Raw genomic sequence first — 18,942 nt, 5'->3', positions numbered from 1 at the left:
CAGAAACACTAAGCAAGAAAACAGGCATTTTGATACACAGATGGTGGAAGTTTGAATTGTACAGCATTTGAGAAAGTAATTTGAAAAGATATGAACTAAAGACTTAAAAAACAATCATTCTTTTTGTCTAATAATTCCCTAAATCTGTATCATGAGGAAATAATGTACAGAGCAGTCTTTGTATATACAGGTGTTCATTGCAATATTCCTCTCCCCTACTTAACAAAATAGAAATATAACTTGCATGGAAAAACTGCCTGAGGTCTCTTCTTGTTGCCTTGGCCTGCCTTGGTCACTGCTCTGAGCTTTTGGCACAAAATACATCCTTTAAGTAGAGTCAGAGTCAATCTTCTTTGCTTACTTTTCTTTGTATTGCAAGTAATAAGCTCCAAAATTGGGATATAGGATTAAGGGAAAAGGAGCCACAACACATACTTTGTTTTGCTTTGGTTATAACACTTGGCTCTTTACCCGAGACAAAAAGAAGCCCTTCATGAACTAATTTACCTCTCCACATTGGGATTTAAGGCCAACGCGTATTAGTAATGTAGAATACTACACTGTCTGGGGTTATGCCCTGAAATATGCATTTTCTTTGGAAACTTTAAGGGTAATTAGGTTTCTGATCAAGGACTAGATTTCCTATGTACCTGTACTTTATGTATTGGAATGCTTTTGGTTCCAAATAACAGAAACACCAACTACAATTGACTTAGGTAAGGAGATTTATTAGCTCATATAATTTAGAAGTCCATACTTAAGATGACTTTAAGGTATGATTCACTCAGGACTCCCATTTTATTTAGATGTTTTTTGCACAGTACTGCTCTTGGTCGTGTTTAAACCTGCCTTAAACTGACTTTCCTTACAGCCACCATATGTCTGCCAACAGCAATTGGGACTACATGCTTCCTTATTCAAATCCCAGGAGAGATGGGGCTTCTTTCCTTAGTCATTTTTTATAGACAGTTCTTCATTGGTCTCTGACATTTCTGCATATCTTGCAAACAGAAGCACTGTCTTTGTTATGAATTATCTTTTTAAAGATGTTTATATAGTTTGTAACATTAGGAGATGGAGATAATATCCTCTCCAAGGCAAAGATTAGGCAGGCTTACTGTCCAAAATAAAAGATTCAGGTTCCCTATGTTTGGGTTTCCTCTCCTATCATGTAACCACCACATGTGCAGGCATCATCTAGTTCTCTCCTTCTCTCCCTATGTGAATTAGGTTTGGGGAAGCAGAAAAAAAATGCTCTTATTTTGGCTGCTGCTCGGTTGTAGTTCTTTGTCTCTGTCTCTTCTCTCCGGATCCATGAAACTGTGAAAGGCTAACTTGTTAACTTGGAAGTAAGGTAAAATCTGAGGCCCTCCACAGTTCCTGATGTAAAAGTTCTGAACTTGTACTGATAGGACCAACCTTGAATAAATCCCTGACTAAGGCAATGACATAAATTGACTGACTTAGAGATGAGTTCCTGACCCAGTCACTATGGCAAGTGGTTGTATATTCTGTTTGGCGTATATTTTTTAGGACCTATTGTTAGAGTTAGGGATGGGGATCATTCCTCCATCCCTTGTAAACTACAAGGAAGACTGGAATGGGTGCTGGGATGATAAATTATCCATTCCAGTTTTGCTATATATTCCAAATTAACAAACATGGCTTACTTTTATAATTAAAAACAATAACAACAAAACTTTAAGAGGAACCAGACTGAATTTTTACTTTCATTAAATGTCATTTCTTTCTCACCTAAACTATTTTTCCTCCAGATATGTGCAGTGGCATCAGCTAAGCTAAACACCCTTCTTCAGACCAAAGTGATTGAAAATCAGGATGAAGCATGCTACATTTTAGGGAAGCTAGAACATGTTCTAAGTCAATCCATCAAGGAACAGACTGAAATCTATTCGTTTCTAATTCCCCTTGTCCGTACACTGGTTTCCAAAATTTATGAGCTTCTCTTCATGAACTTGCATCTCCCTTCTTTACCTCTTACCAATGGTAGTGCTTCATTTTTTGAAGATTTTCAAGAATATTGCAGTTCAAGTGAATGGCAAGTTTACATTGAAAAATATGTAAGTCTTACCCTTTTTGAGTGAGAATTTTTTCTAATAAGTTAAAATTTTCATAGAAGTGTTTAACAAATTATATGTTTGTATTTTTAATATAAGATTATACCTTATATGAAACAATATGAAACCCATACATTTTATGATGGTCATGAAAGCATGGCACTTTATTGGAAGGATTGCTATGAAGCCTTAATGGTCAATATGCATAAACGAGATCGTGAAGGAGGAGAAAGCAAGCTCAAATTTCAGGTAAAAATTATTAAATGTTTTTCATATAATGGCATTCATATTGATTACAAGCATTTAATATTTAAATGAGAGTAATTCCAAGTCTGAAATTTGAAAACAAGAGGTAGTTCTATTGCTTGTCTGAAAATTATGTCAGAATTAAAAGAAAAACCAACTGATCAGTAGTAATTCAAATAAATTAATAGCAAAATGTTCTATATATAGTGATTATGTAAAAAGTTTATTAAGCTGATGGTATGTTAATAGTTAACTCTAAGGAAACTGGATGTGTGTCAGTGCTTAGAGGGAAATTTATAGCCCCAAGTTTTTATATTAGAAAAGATGAAGGGATTCAAATCAGTAATTTAAGATTATACCTTAACAAAGTAACAAAAGGAAAGTAATATGAGCTCATAGCAGGCACAAATAAATTAATAGGAGCAGAAATTAGTGAAATTGAAAAACAACAATAGAGAAAAATCAGTGAAAGCAAAATATTGTTCTTCAAAATAATAATAAAATTGATAAATATCTAGCCAGATTGACAAAGTAAAAAATTTTTTAAATTTTTTAAAGAGAGAGGTAAAAGAACTACTAATACCAAGAATTAAAGAAGGTTATCACTATTCATCCCAGACATCAAAATGGTTATACAGGAACACTACCACAGTTCTAGCCACATAAGTTTTGACAACTTGGACCAGTGACATTGGCCAATTTCTTGAAAGATACAGTTTAAAAAATTAATTGAAGAATAGATGGATATACTGACTAGTAGTATGTCTATTAAAGAAATCAAATTTGTAGTTAAAAGCCTTTCAAACTCCTGGTCCACATGGTTTCAGTGGAAAATTCTGCCAAACATTTAATGGAGAAATTGTACCAATTCTTCACCGTCTCTTCAGAAAATTGAAAGGTCAGGAACACTTCCCAGCTCATTTATGAGACCAGTGTTAACCTCATACCAAAACTATACCAATATATATTTTTTAAAAATACATCACAATCAAACGGAGTTTATGCTGGGAAGGCAAGGCTGGTTCAGCATTCAAAAATTAACTTATTTTAAATGGGTCACATTAATAGACTGATAAAGAAAAACTATGTGATTATATCAGTAGTTGCAGAAAAAGCATTTGACAAAATTCAACTTTTATTCGTGATAAAAGCTCTCAGCAAAACTAGGAATAAAAGGGAACAACCTCAATCTTTATAAAAATCCTGTAGCTAACTTTGTATTTAAAGGTGAAAAGCTGAATGCATCCTTCCTAAGATCAAGAAGTAGGCAGGGGTATCTACCCTTACCACTTCTACTAAATATTGTATTGTAAGACCTAGTTAGTATACTAAAAATAGAAAAAGAAGTGAAAGGCATTCATATTGGAAAGGAAGAAATAAAATTATCCCTAATCTGTAGGCAACATGATTATGTACTTAGAAAACCCGAAGTAATCTACAAAAATTTCCTAGAAAGAATAAGTATGTTTCACAAGGTTGTGGGACACAAAGTCAATTCACAAAATTCAATTTTATTTCTATACAATAGCAATGAATGAAAATGTAAATTTTAAAAATCCTACTTGCAATAGCTATAAAAAGAAAGAAATTCCTACATATCTGTCAAAGTACTTCAGGGTCTGTATGCTGAAAACTACTAAAACATTCGTGAAATAAAGAAGACCTGAGTATTCACCAAATGCAATTAATGTGCCACAATGGAAAAAACAACAACAACCACAACATCTGAATAAATTCAGAGGCACAGTGTTTATGGACATAAGATGTCAGTTCCTTCCCAACTGGTCTAAATATTTAATACAATCCCAGTCAAAATCTTAGGAGGATTCTTTATACATGAAGACAAATTTATCCTGATATTTGTATGGAAAAACAAAGGAATTTAAATAGCCAAAATATTTTGGAAAAGAACAAATTAGGAGGACTTAGATCACATGATTTTAAAATAAACTAATAGTATGATATTGGCTAAGGAATATACATGTAGACCAATGAAATAAAATAGAAAATCCAGGAATAGAGACATGCAAATATAGCCAAGTGATATTTGAGAAAGTTGCAACAGTACATCAATGGAGAATGAACCATCTTTTTAACACATGGTATTGGAACAAGTAGACCTATTATATGTTAAAAAAAAAAATTTGACTTACACTACATATCGCATATCAAATTAACTCAAGTGCATTACGAATTTTTTTTTAAAAGATTGGTTTATTTATTTCTCTCCCCTTCCCCCTCACCCCTGTTGTCTGTTCTCTGTGTCTATTTGCTGCGTCTTCTTTGTCCACTTCTGTTGTTGTCAGCGGCATGGCGGCATGGGAATCTGTGTTTCTTTTTGTTGCATCATCTTGTGTCAGCTCTCTGTGTGTGCGGCACCATTCCTGGGCAGGCTGCACTTTCTTTTGCGCTGGGCGGCTCTCCTTTTGGGATGCACTCCTTGTGCGTGGGACTCCCCTACGCGGGGACACCCCTGCGTGGCATGGCACTCCTTGCACGCATCAGCACTGGGCATGGGCCACCTCCACACGGGTCAAAGAGGTCCGGGGTTTGAACCGCAGACCTCCCATGTGGTAGATGGACGTCCTAACCCCTAGGCCAAGTCCACTGCCTGCATTATAAATTTAAACATAAAATGTAAAACTATAAACCTTGTAGAAGAAATCATAGGAAAAATACTTTTGCGACTTTGAGTTAGACAAAGAATTCATAGACACTAAAAACATGATCCATAACAGAAAAAAATTGATGAACTGGACTAATTAAAATTTAGATTTTTGTTCTTTGAAGGACACTGTTATAGAATCAAGACAATGCACAGGCAGTCGTTCAACTTGGCAGAGTGAGATGTTTCAGGGCTCCATCCCCCACAGAAACTTTGAAAAACCATCAAAAACTGGCAAGAACATCCTTCTCAAAACTCCAGAAAACAGAGGACTGCAGTAACAAAGTGAGCAATGAACCAAGAAAAAGGGTTCTTAAAAATGGTAGGGATTCAATACAAACAAAGATGGCATTGTAAGATGTTCCAAACTATTATTCCCTGCAAAATTTTTGAACACCTAGTAAAAACTAACAGAGCCATCTTCCTTTTGGGTCTGGAAACAGTTACAGGGTTGCAATAACTAGGCAAATCCTGAATCAAGAAAATATATCTTTAAAAGCATTAAGAGAAGCTTGATGGCACTCTCCCTGGAGTGGAGCCTACCTGCATCACTCTTCCTGTTCTGTAACAGAGTAACCCCTATGCACATATTGGTATACCTGTATTTCAGTGCTGATCAATCAGGTAGCATCCTGAAAGACAACCAGGAAAATCATCTCAGTCTTGCCCTCCCAGATCTTGGCCTAGGCAGAAACAGCTTGGGGATAGCTAAAGCAGTGTAAAACAATTAAGTCAAAATGGCCTGTGGCAAAGGATTGCCTGCTTTATGTCATACAATCGAACATCCAAAGGAAGAGTCTACTTCATAGGAAGTTGAGAGAATATTAGAATTCTTGTAAATGGGGGAATTCCTAAGGCCATGAATAAGCGCAAGCCAGCAAAGATGAGAGAGGACCCTGTACAGCACATAATCTTGGTAGAAAAGCTAAAATCTAAAGGAGAGTACTGGTACATGTAGAATCAATTTGCAAAGACTGAAAAGTGTTTCTTCTTAGGTGGAACAGTTGGATAGGGTTTATGAATTGTAAAAATAGATATTGGATTATGTTTGTGAACTGGTCTGTTCCTCCTGGCATATTAGATTGGATTATATTCACAGGTTTCACTTTTACTTGATTAAATAATGATTATGACTTTGATTGGGCCACTTCAGTAGGACATTGAGTCCCTACCCCTTAGTTCGTGGGGACTCAGCGTTAGAATTTTAATACTGGAGCTCCGGGAAGCAAATACACAGAGAAGCAAAAATGTGAGGAAAGAGAGAAGTCTGCATAAGACATGGCAAGAGCCCAGGGAAGAGAGACTAACTGTTTGCCTGGCAGTTTAGAGTTGGCCTTGTGGAGAAGGCAGAGCAGCTGAGGCCTGAGAGAAGGAGCCCCAGGAGAAAGACAAGACCTATCTGAGGCTACAGCTGGTACTGGAAGAAGCTGGGATGATGGAGCCGTTAGAGGAAGTGGACACCTGACCTGGGAGACGTAGGCAGTCTTCTTGCTCCAACACATGGCAGCAGAATTTGGTGAGGGAAGTAACTTACGCGTTATGGCATGGTAACTGTGAGCTTCTACCCCAAAAAAATACCTTAATAATACCCAAAAGATTTCTGATATTTTGCATCAGCACCCAGTTGGCTAACTAATACATTAGGTTTATTTGTTTTGTTTTTCCTTTTTTAAAAAAATTTATTGAAGTATATTGCTCATACATAAACACACATAAACAATAAATGTAATAGTTATTGTATTAGTCAGCCAAAGGGGTACTGATGCAAAATCCCAGAAATCTGTTGGGGAACACACTCACTGTGTGTTACCATCCACCCTATACATTTCCACACTTCTACAATAAAGCTGATTAAACTTTCTAAATATATTAAACATCAGTAGTCCATCTCAGTCCTCCTTTTACCTCCTTTAAGAATCAACCACGTACCATGAGACCTTGAAGCTATTTTCCTACAATTTCTTCTAGAAGTTTAATGGTTCTTGCTTTTAGTTTTAGGTTTTTAATCAATTTTGAATTAATTTTTGGATAAGGTGTGAGATATGAGTCCTCTTTCCTTCCTTTGGCTATGGATATCCAGTTCTTTCAGCACCATTTGTTGAATGGACTGTTCTGCCTGAGTTGTGTGGGTTTGACAGGCTAGTCAAAAATCCCTTGACCATACATGTGAGGGTCTGTTTGTGAACCATCAGTTTGGTTCCATTGGTCTGTGTGTTTGTCTTTATGCCAGGACCATGCTGTTTTTACCACTGTAGCTATATAATATGATTTAAAGTCTGGAGATGAGAATTCTTTCCTTTTTAAATGATTCTGGCTATTCAGGACCCCTTACCCTTCCAAATAAATGTGATGGTCATGTTTTCAATTTTTTAAAATAATGCTGGTGGAATTTTTATCGGGATTGTATTGAATCTGTTTATCAATTAGAGTAGAATTGACATCTTTTTTTTTTTTTTAAGATTTATTTATTTTATTTCTCTCCCTTTCCACCTCCTCCCCCACCCCAGTTGTCTTTTCTCCGTGTCTATCTGCTGCATGTTCTTCTTTGTCCGCTTCTGTTGTTGTCAGCAGCATGGGAATCTGTGTTTCTTGTTGCGTCATCTTGTTGTGTCAGCTCTCCGTGTGTGCGGCACCATTGCTGGGCAGGCTGCACTTTCTTTCGCACTGGGCAGCTGTCTTTATGGGGCGCACTCCTTGTGCGTGGGGCTCCCCTATGCAGGGGGCACCCCTGTGTGCCATGGCACTCCTTGCGCGCATCAGCACTGCGCATGGGCTAGCTGTACACGGGTCAAGGAGGCCCGGGGTTTGAACTGTGGACCTCCCATGTGGCAGACGGACGCCCTAACTGCTGGGCCAAGTCCGCTTCCCGAGAATTGACATCTTTATGCTATTTAGTCTTCCAATCCATGAACATGGAATGTTCTTCCAGTTACTGAGGACTTTTTAAAATTTCTTTTAACATTGAGTTGCAGTTTTCTGAATATAAGTGCTTTACATCATTGGTTATGTTTATTCCTGATTCTTTGAGTTTTATCTATCATACTTTATTTTCACCACTCTTTTGATACTCTGTTACCTTTATTGATATAATCTTTACTTCTGGACTCTCTTCCTGGCCTCTATCTCCTGTCTTTTCTTTTCAAGATCTAGCATACCCTTTAGTATTTCCCGAAACTCTAGTCTCTTGGTTAGAAATTCTCTCAGTTTCTGTTTATCTGTGAATATTCTAAACTTGCCCTCAGTTTTAGTGAAAGACAATATTTCTGAATATAAGGTTGTGGGCTGGAAGTTTTTCTCTTAGTATCCTAAATATATAATACCACTATCCTCTGGATTCCATGGTTTCTGGTAAGAAATCAGCACTCAATCTTATTGGGTATCCCTTATATGTTATGCATTGCTTTTCTCTTCCTGCTCTCAGAATTCTCTCTTTGTCTTTGGCATTTGACATTCTGATGAGTATGTGTCTTAGAGTTGGTCTATTTGGATTTTTTTTTGGACAAGAGTACGTTATGCTTCTTGGACGTGGATATCTATGTCCTTCAGTAGGTTTGGGAAATTTTCTACCATTACTTCAGATATTCCTTCTGCCTCTTTTCCCTTCTCTTCTCCTTCTGGGACACCCAATACACATATGTTTGCATGTCGCTTGCTGTCATTTAGTTCCCTGAGACCTTATGCAATTTTGTTGATTCTTTTCTTTATTTGTTCTTACGTATGTTCACTTTCTGAGGCCATTTTTTCAAGATCACCAGTCCTTTCTTCTGCCTCAAATCTGCTATTATATGATTCCAGTGTTTTTTTTATTTTAATTTATTGTGCCTTTCATTCCCATAAGATCTGCTCTTTTTCTGTGTATGCTTTCAGATTCTTCTTTGTGCTCATCCATTATCTTCTTTTTTTTTTAAGATTTATTTTTTATTTGTTTCTCTCCCCTCTCCTCCCCCATTGTCTGCTCTCTCTGTCCATTTGCTCTGTGTTCTTCTGTGTCCACTTGCATTCTTACCAGCGGCACTGAGAATCCGTGTCTCTCTTTGTTGCATCATCTTGCTATGTCAGCTCTCCGTGTGTGCAGTTCACTCCTGGGAAATCTGCACTTTTTTCACAAGGGGCGGCTCTCCTTGCCAGGTGCACTCCTTGTGCATGGGGCTCCTCTACATGGGGGACACCCCCGCGTGGCATGGCACTCCTTGCGCGCATCAGTACTGTGCGTGGGCCTGCACAGGGAACTGTGCCAGCCTGTCTGGGAAGTTACCGGCCAAACTGCAGAGGCTGGTGATTATCCTATTCTGGTGGCATAAGCCACCTCAGGAGCTATTCTGTGTCTAGAATTGGAAGCTCCATTTCCCAAAAACTGGGGAGGAGAAGACGGTTGGCTGCCAGTTTTGGTTACTGATTGGTAGACTCGGCTGGCTAAGATATAACTCTGGGAAAAGCTGAGATATGAATAAGCCCAAGTTGGAAAGAGGCCAGTGGCCACCATTTTGATTCTGCCCCCAGCCTAAGAGGAATCCAGACCAAAAAGTACAGTGACAGTAGGAAACGGTTTCTTTCACCCAGATTCGTCTGCATTCCTCACCTAGACTTCAGCCCCATCTCTGTCACAGAGGAAGCTGGTGGGCCCGGCACCAGCCTATCCAGGTAACTGCAGGTACCTTTTACTGGCATAGACTGAATAATAAGAAGTCTACCGGGGCAACTGCGGTCATCTTGGATCCGCACTGCATAGATTGCTGCCCACACCGGCAGCTCTATCCCTGCCCCAGGCAGGTGAGAAAAGGGCATGAAGCCTCATCAGTCTCTGGACAACTACAGTCTAGACCTGTATGACTTGGATTATTCTACCCAGCTATGACTCTGTCCTACCCCTGGCAAAGGAGAGAGTTGGAAGAAGCTTCCTTGGTCCCTGGGGCAATGAGGGCACCTTGAGCCTCCACAGATTATAGCATGTACTACATCCTTGGCTCCTACTGTACAGCAAGGGAGAAAGGGCTGGAAGCCCTAAACTAAAGCAAAAAACTGCACCCTGAATAAATACTCTGGTAAGCCAGATGCCAAGACACCAACAAAAAATTACAATCCACACCAAAAAACAGGAAGCTATGGTCCAGTTAAAGGAACAAGATAAGCCTCCAGATGACATAAAGGAATTGAGACAACTAATCATAGATGTTCAAACAAATCTCCTTAATAAATGCAATGAGATGGTTAAAGAGATTAAGGATATTAAGAAGACATTGGATGAGCACAAAGAAAAATTTGAAAGCATACATAAGAAAAATAACAGATGGGAATGAAAGGCATAATAAATGAAAATTAAAAAACACTGGAAACATATAATAGCAGATTTGGGGAGGCAGAAGAAAGGTTGGTGAGCTTGAAGGAATGGTCTCTGAAAGTGACCAACATAGAAAAGAACAGATGAAGAAAAGAATGGAAAAAATTGAAAAAGGTCTCAGGGAACTTAAAGATAGCAAAAGATGTGCAAGCATACATGTCATGGGTGTCCCAGAAGGAAAAGAGAAGGGAAAGGGGGCAGAAGGAATATTTGAATAAATAATAGTAGAAAATTTCCCAACCCGATTCAAGGACGTAGATATCCTCATCCAAGAAGTACAATGTACTCCCATCCAAAAAAATCCAAATAGACCAACTCCCAGAAACATACTAATCAGAATGTCAAATGCCAAAGACAAAGAGACAACTCTGAGAACAGCAAGAGAAAAGGAATGCATAACATATAAATGATACCCAAGAAGATTAAGTGCTGATTTCTGACCAGAAACCATTTAGGCTAGAAGACAGTGGTATGATATATTAAAACACTATAGAGAAAAACTTCCAGCCAAGAATCTTATATCCAGCAAGATTGTCTTTTAAAATTGAGGGTGAGATTAGAATATTCACAGATAAACAGAAACTGAGAGAATTTTTAACCAAGAGACCAAATTTTCAGGAAATGCTAAAGGGTGTGCTAGAGCCTAAAAAGAAAAGACAGGAGAGAGAGGCCTGGAAGAGAGTCTAGAAATGAAGAGTATATTATTAAAAGTAACCAAAAGTGTCATAAGAGTGGGGAAAATAAAATATGACAGATAAAACTCAAATAGGAATAAACTTAACGATTTAAGACACTTGTATTCAGAAAACAGCAACTCAATTTTAAAAGATAACAAAAAAAAAAAAAGATAACAAAAAAGTTCTAAATAACTGGAAGATCATTCCATGCTATGTTTTGGAAGACTAAATATCATTAAGATGTCCATTCTACTCTAATTGATAAACAGATTCGCATCAATCCTGATAAAAATTCCATCAGCATTGTTTTTTAATTGACAACATGATTATCAAATTTATTTGAAAGCCAGAAACATCTTGAAAAGGAAAAATGAACTCTCATCTCCACACTTTATATTACCTAGTTATAGTGGTAAAAACGTCATGGTACTGGTATAAAGACACATAGACCAATGGAACCAAACCTACATTGGAAACAGACCCTCACATGTATGGTCAAGTGATTTTTGACTAGTCTGCCAAACTCACACAACTCAGGCGCAACAGTCCATCCAACAAATGGTACTGAAAGAACTGGATATCCATAGCCAAAGGAAGGAAAGAGGACTCCTATCTCACACGTTATCCAAAAATTAACTCAAAATGGATCAAAAACCTAAATATAAAAGCAAGAACCATAAAACTTATAGAAGAAATTGTAGAAAAATAGCTTCAAGACCTGGTGGTAGGTGGTGGATTCTTAAAGGAGATAAGAGAAGGACTGAGATGGACTACTGATGTTTAATGTATGTAGAAGTTTTAATTAGCTTTACTGTAAAAGTGGAAATCTATAGAGTGGATGGTAACAGATAATAACAGCTAGTTTATAAATGGGTATGTGGCTGAAAATGGTAGTCTAAGGATGTAAATGCCAACTGACAGAATGCTAGAGAATAATCTAGGAACTGAGTAGCACAGTAAAGCAAGAGGTGGATGAGAATTGTGGTTGATGATACAGATGCAAGAGTTTCCTTTGTCATCTAGAGCAGATGGCCATCACTACTGCAGAGTGGTGGAAATGTGGAGAAGCATGGGAAAAATACCAATGGAGTGACCTATGGACTGTGGTTAGCAGTAATAATGTAATATACTTCATATATTCCAAAGATATACTGTGTTGATAATGGGACAGTATGGAGAATGTGTGCCACATGTACAGAAGGGATATAGTAACAATCAGATGATATTAATTTATCTGTAACAGATGGCCCACCACAGTGTGGTGTTTGATAGATGGATGTTGTTTGGGAATTCTGTACATGTGCATGATTGTTTTATAAGTTTTACAACTTGTGTCACACACAGAAAAAATTTATTTTAAATAATAGGGTGAGTTGGGGGGAAAATACACCAAAAATAAGATAAGGACAATAATTAGTACTAAGACTTTGATAATATTCTTTCATATCTGTAATAAATATCTCATGACAGTGCAAGGTGTTAGTGAAGGGTTGATGTATGGGACCCCTGTATAATGTTATGCATGTTTGCTTTGTAAGTCCACAACTTTTACTATATACTTATTGTTTATGTATGCTCATATATAAATGATGGGTTGGGGGAAAATACTTCAGGTAATAGTAATATTTTGACAATGCTCTTTAATCATTAGTTTAAAATGTTTAACAACAATGCAAGGTATTGGTGTTAAGTTGTGTTATGGGATTCCTGTATGTTGCTATGTATGTTTGTTTTGTAAGCTCACAACTATTACTATACACTTATTATTTATGTATGTTTATGTGTAAGTGATATAGTTTAATAAATTTTTTTAAAAATAAAATGCTCAATATCATTAGCCAATAGTGAAATGTAAATCAAAACCACAATTTGATACCATTTCACATCCCCTAGAATGGCTTTATTTAAAAAATGAAAATTACATCCAAAACTTAAAAAAAAAAAGAACTCATGAGCCCTGAGTGTGTCAAAAAAAGCTCTTGTTGGGAAGCCAACTTGGCTCAATGGATAGAGCGTCCGCCTACCACATGGGAGGTCCACAGTTCAAACTGAGGACCTCCTTGACCTGTGTGGAGCTGGCCCACGTGCAGTGCTGATGCGCGCAAGGAGTGCCCTGCCACGCAGAGGTGTCCCCCACGTGCAAGGAGTGCACACTGTAAGGAGAGCTGCCCCGCTCGAAAGAAAGTCCAGCCTGCCTAGGAGTGGTGCTGCATACATGGAGAGCTGATGCAGTAAGATGATGCAACAAAAGGAGACACAGATTCCCGTGCGGCTGACAAGAATAGAATCGGACACAAAAGAACACACAGCAAATGGACACACAGAGCAGACAACTAGGAGTGGGAAGGGAGAGAAATAAATGCAAAATCTATAAATCTTTAAAAAAAAACAAAACTCTTGCAGTTGCATATTTCTCTGAGGTGTCAGAATAGAAAATTTACTCAATCTCCAGCTAAACATTTACCTCAGATTTGAATAAGCCTCCCTAGAATTCACATTTAGAAACATTAAATCAAGGGAAATTTGTTAGACTGTGTTAAAATTCATATGCATCAAGACAGGCACAGCTATGCATTTATGGGGTGACTGCTGCAGCAGGCAAGACTGTTCCTTAGATGTGATTAAATATTTAGATGATGAGTGTATTAGTCAGCCAAAGGGGTGCTGATGCAAAATACCTGAAATCTGTTGGCTGTTATAAATGGTATATATTTGGGGTAGAAGCTTTAAGTTACCAGGCTATAAAGCATAAATTATTTCCTTCACCAAAGTCTGTTGCCACATGTTGGCGCAAGATAGCTGTCTATGTCTCCGAGGGTTCAGGCTTCCTTTTCCTCTTAAGGCTCCATGGTCCCAGCTTCTTATGTCTCGTTCCTTTCCCAGGATGCATTTCTTTCTAGGCTCAGCTGCTCTGCTCTCTCCACAAGACCAGCTGCCCACCAAACAGCTCGTCTTTCTTCCCGGGGCCTCAGCCATGTCTAAGGATCCATCTTTACTCTTCTGTGTTCTTCTCCTGTGTGTTTACTTCCCAGGGTTCCAGCATCAAAACTCCAAACTCCCTCCTCTGCCGTCTCATTTTCTTTGTGAATCCCAGCCCACCAATTGGGCTTCCTACTGATGTGGCCCAATCAAAACCCTAATCATAATTTAATCAACTTAATATGAAACCTCTGAAGTTAATACAATCTAATACACGCAGAGGAACAGACTAGTTTACAAGCACAGTCCAGTATCTGTTTTAGGAATTCATAAACAATATCAAACTGCTATAATGAGAAAGCTGTTCTAAGAACCCACCTATCAACTACCTCTGTGAAAAATGCTTTTTCAGTAAACTAACTGGACACCTCTTTTTGTGGTGTTTTATTTTGAGAATTGGAATATGATCAGTATTTAAATTCATTTTCTAGTTAGGATGCAATTCAGATAAAAGTCGCCCATGCGATGAGATTTTTCATTGTGGGAGATTTGCTCCTATAGATTTCTTTTGTCTCTTTTGTATTGCCTTTTGAGCCATCCGTAGCAATTTAGATTGTCGTTGCACTTCCTTCTGTTTCCTTTACACTTGAGTCTCATTCTAGATGCCTTATAAACAAAAGATTCCAAATAAGAGGTTAATAATTAAGAGTTTAAACGCCTGTGTTGGGGAGCCAGTATAGCTTAGTGATTGAGTACCGCCTTCCCATATATGAGGTCCTGGGTTCAATCCCCAGTCCCCAGTACCTTAAAAAAGAAAAAATCCTGCACTGAATCCCTTTCAGATTTTGACATTCTAAACATGTTTATCATTCCTTAGGTATTTTTAAGTTAAAATATATAAAATAGATTATAGCTACTGTCTTACCATGATTCATCAAAGAAATGATTCTAAGAGAATATTTTCGAAAAGCCTGTTGGTTAACACCTTCTTTTTCATACTGCATGATTTTATTGGGTTTATTTTTTTAATTATGGCATTAAAATTTAAATATACCTGTAAATATGTGATTCAGTGCTATTATTTATTGCTGTTTCTGTCAGGAGTTTTTTGTGGAGCCATTTAATCGAAAAGCACGCCAAGAGAGTTTAAGGTATAATAATGTGCTTAAACAACTTAGCAGTCAGCAGTTAGCCACTCAGAGATACTGGAAGGCAATACAGATGTATCTCACATGTGAAAGGGGACCTTGGGCTGAAAGGTAGGAATATATCATTTATTAATTACCCTTTTTTCTTTAGAACTCTGATTCAGAACTTTTTCTTTCTCATTTTTTTTAAGTTCAATTTATAAATGAATTCTTTGTTTTTTTCTGAATTATAGGCCTGAGATGGTTTAGAGGTTTGTATGTATATGTTTTTCATCATGCAGTATTTCCCTTCCTTTTATTCTGTGGTAAATTGTTTATTGGTCTTTAGACTCTTAGTAAATCTCAAACCAGTTTACTTCTGCCTTCCTGACACTATCACTTTGAGCTGTGGTTCTTGATAATGTTATTTGAATATTTTACAGTTAATTTAATGGCTGATAATGTTACTTTCACTGAATTTCATAAATTTTATACAGTCTTTTTGTTTATTGTGGTAAAATGCACATAAAATATACCATCTTAGTCATTTTAAAATTGAAATGCAGTGTCATTAAGTACATTCATAGTGTTAGGCAACCATCACCTCTGTACTGCTCCAGATCTTTTTCTTCACCCCAAAAAGGAACCCCATACCCATTAAGAAGTCACCCTCCCACTGCACTATTCCTAGCTCCTGGCGCCCATCAATTTGCCTTCTTTTTTATGTTTTTTTTTTTTTCTGGATATTTCATGTAAATGGAATCATTATGTGGCATTTTGTGTTTACCTTCTTTCACTTAGCGTAATTTTTCAGGGTTTTCATTGCATTGCTATTACAGCATAAGTCAGTACTTAGTTTTATGGCTAAATAATATTACATTGAATTTGTGTACAGTTTGTATCAGTTCATCTGTTGATAGACGTTTGAATTGTTTCTACCTTTTGACTGTTGTGAATAGTGCTGCTATATATATTTGTGTACATTTGTTTAGACAACTGTTTTTAATTCTTTGGGATATATGCAGAGAGTATAATTAGTAGGTCATATGTTAATTCTATGCTCAACTTATTGAGGAACCACCAAACTGTTTTCCACTGTGGATGCATCAATTTTACATTCCCATAAATAATGTATAAGAGTCTCAATTTCTCTACATCCTCACAAATACGGATCTTTCTTTCTTTTTTAAGTTATGGCCCTCCTAGTGTATGTGAAGTACCTCATTGTGATTTTAATCTCTCTAGTGACTACTGAGGTTGCACATTTTTTCATGTGCTTGCTGGCCATTTGTATATCCTTTTTAGAGAAATGTCTATTCAGGTCTTCTGCCCATTCTTTAATTGAGTTTTTTCCTTTTTTTCTTTGAGTTGTAAGAGTTCTTTATATAGTCTGGGTAAAACCCCTTATCAAATGTATAATTTCGAAATACTTTCTCCCATTGAATGGTTGTTTTTCACTTTCTTAATGATGTCCTTTTAGGCACAAAAGCTTTTTATTTTGATGAAATTCAATTTATCTTTTGTTGCTTGTGCTCTTGGTGTCATGTCTAACAAACATTGTCAAATCCCAGGTCATAAAGATTTATTCCTCTGTTTTCTTTTAAGGGTTTTATTGTTTTAGTTCTTATATTTAAGGTTTGTCTTTTGTTTGTTTTGTTTACCAATTTGGAATTATATTATCTTTTATGTGTAGAAAAAGTATTTTATTTAAAAACTATATTTTGAAACATAAATTCATTGGTATAACTAGTTAATAACTTCTCTTTTTCAGCAAAGGGGTAAAAGAATATCACACTATAAATCTGAAAATCCAGGTTCAAATCTTACTTCTGCTAATTATAAAACACATGGCATTTTGAGCAAATAATTTAGACTTCCTTGGCTTTAGCTCCTCTTCTATAAACTGCAGCTGTACAAACCCACTTTAGTTTTCTCTCAGGGTTGTTTGGGTAAAATGAAATAATGAATGTGAAAGTTTTTATAAAATGGTGCTAAACAAACATAAAATACCTGATACTTTCTACATTATTTCAATCATCCAATACTTTGTAACTTTAAGCTAAATAGTTTTACTGTTTACTTATGAATATTCGTAGGGAACCGAATCCAATTCACTGGAAACTAGCTAATGTAGAAAATTATTCCCGCATGAGACTTAAATTGGTGCCAAATTATAACTTCAAAACCCACGAGGAAGCTAGTGCCTTGAGAGATAATCTAGGTGAGTTCCAATGACTGTTTTAATTGTTGATGATTTTGAAGTTGTTGGTAGTTTATTATTTTTTTAATTGTTTACTTATGAAGGGTGACATTTTACAGTTGATATTTAAATGTGTGGATGTATTCAGTGCTGTTAACATTTGACCTAAGTCAGGATATTTCAATTTAATGTAATTTTTCAAAGAAAACATGATTTTATAATTATAAAACTATACTGTACTTCATATAAAATGCTGTGTCTCTTGTATCCATTATGTATATTGAATGTCCTTCTCCCTTAGTTTTTTGCTTTCTAAGACTGAGACAATTAATGTTAGATATAATTAGAAATCTTGGTAACCCTTTAGGCCTTGCTCTTATAACCTTTTCTTCTTTTTTATGTAATATATATTTTTTATTAGAGAATTTGTGAGCTTACAAAGCAGTCATGCATACTGCTTTGTAATGAATTGAATTGGAACATTTGTTACAGATTATGAAAGAGCATCATCAAAATATTACTACTAACATGCTCCTTAGCTTATATTTGGTGTATTTTTTCCATACACTCCCTATTATTAGCACCATATTTTAGTATTGTACATTTGTTATAGTTCATGAGAGAATGCTGTTAACCACAGTCTATCATCCACCACATGGTTCACTGTGTTATACAGTCCTGTGCCTTGTACAGTCCATCCAAAGTATATATTCATTGGCTTTCAATTTCATCAGAGTTAAGCGGTCATTGCCTCAGTAAATTTTTGGACATTTTATTTAGTCCTAACGAAAAAATCCCATTCCCCTATTATTGACTCTTAGCGTTGATACAGTACCTTCTATGGCATTGATACAAGAATATTACAATATTGCTGTTAACTGTGCTCCATAGTTACAGTAATTGCCTTTTTCCCATGCATCACCATATTCTTACCACCTTATAATAGTGATGTACATATGCTCTAGTTCATAGAAGAGCATTCTTGTATTTGTACTCTTAACCACAGTCCTCATTCACCTCCAGGTTCACTGTTATTCAATCCCTATATTGTTATCTAGATTTCTTTCAATTAACATTTATGTCCCTAGACTATCCCTTTTAGCCATAATCACATTTATAAACTAAGTCGTGTTAGTTATACCCACTATAATGTGTTATTATCAACTCTATCCATTTCCACATGCTAGTAAGACCATACAATATTTGCCCTGTTGCATCTGGTATATTTCATTCAGCATAATGTACTCAAGATTCATCCATGTCATCATATATGTCCCAATTTCATTTCTTCTTGGAGCATAGATTTTGTTTATCCATTCATTGGTTGATAGACGGTTTGTTTCCATCTTTGGCAATTGTGAGTAATAGGACTATGAACGTCAGAGTGCAAATATCTGTTGTGGCCCTGTTTTCAGTTCTTTTGGATATATTTCTAATAGAGGGATTGCCAGATCATATGGCTGTTCTATATTTAACCTACTGAAGACCTGCCAAACTGTCTTCCACAGAAGCTATACCATTCTACATTCCCAACAGTGAAGGGGAGTATTCCTAATTTTCCACATCCTCTTCAGCACTTGTTTTTGTTTTTTTTGTTTTTGTTTTTTTGTTTTTTAATAACGGCCATTCTATGAAGTGTGAGATGATATCTCATTGTCGTTTTAAATTACATTTCCCTAGTAGCTCATGATA

The 18,942-nt window shown here is 36.6% G+C and overlaps 1 protein-coding gene across 2 annotated transcripts in view; it reads left to right on the top strand.

Moving 5' to 3' along the window:
* NBEAL1 (neurobeachin like 1) overlaps nucleotides 1-18,942 on the top strand; it is a 254,607-nt gene that overhangs the window by 165,626 nt on the left and 70,039 nt on the right. For both annotated transcript variants that reach the window (XM_058300345.2, XM_058300344.2), the window contains 4 exons: nucleotides 1,776-2,081; nucleotides 2,178-2,327; nucleotides 15,025-15,182; nucleotides 17,147-17,271. In XM_058300345.2, the coding sequence (XP_058156328.1) occupies nucleotides 1,776-2,081; nucleotides 2,178-2,327; nucleotides 15,025-15,182; nucleotides 17,147-17,271 (739 nt within the window). The remainder of the gene's footprint in view (nucleotides 1-1,775; nucleotides 2,082-2,177; nucleotides 2,328-15,024; nucleotides 15,183-17,146; nucleotides 17,272-18,942) is intronic.

The sequence above is a fragment of the Dasypus novemcinctus genome, chromosome 7 (genome assembly GCF_030445035.2).
Source record: "Dasypus novemcinctus isolate mDasNov1 chromosome 7, mDasNov1.1.hap2, whole genome shotgun sequence".
NCBI classification, from domain to species: Eukaryota; Metazoa; Chordata; class Mammalia; order Cingulata; family Dasypodidae; genus Dasypus; species Dasypus novemcinctus.
The sequence above is the reverse complement of the archived record's forward strand: the minus strand, read 5'-3'. Positions and strand labels throughout refer to the sequence as shown.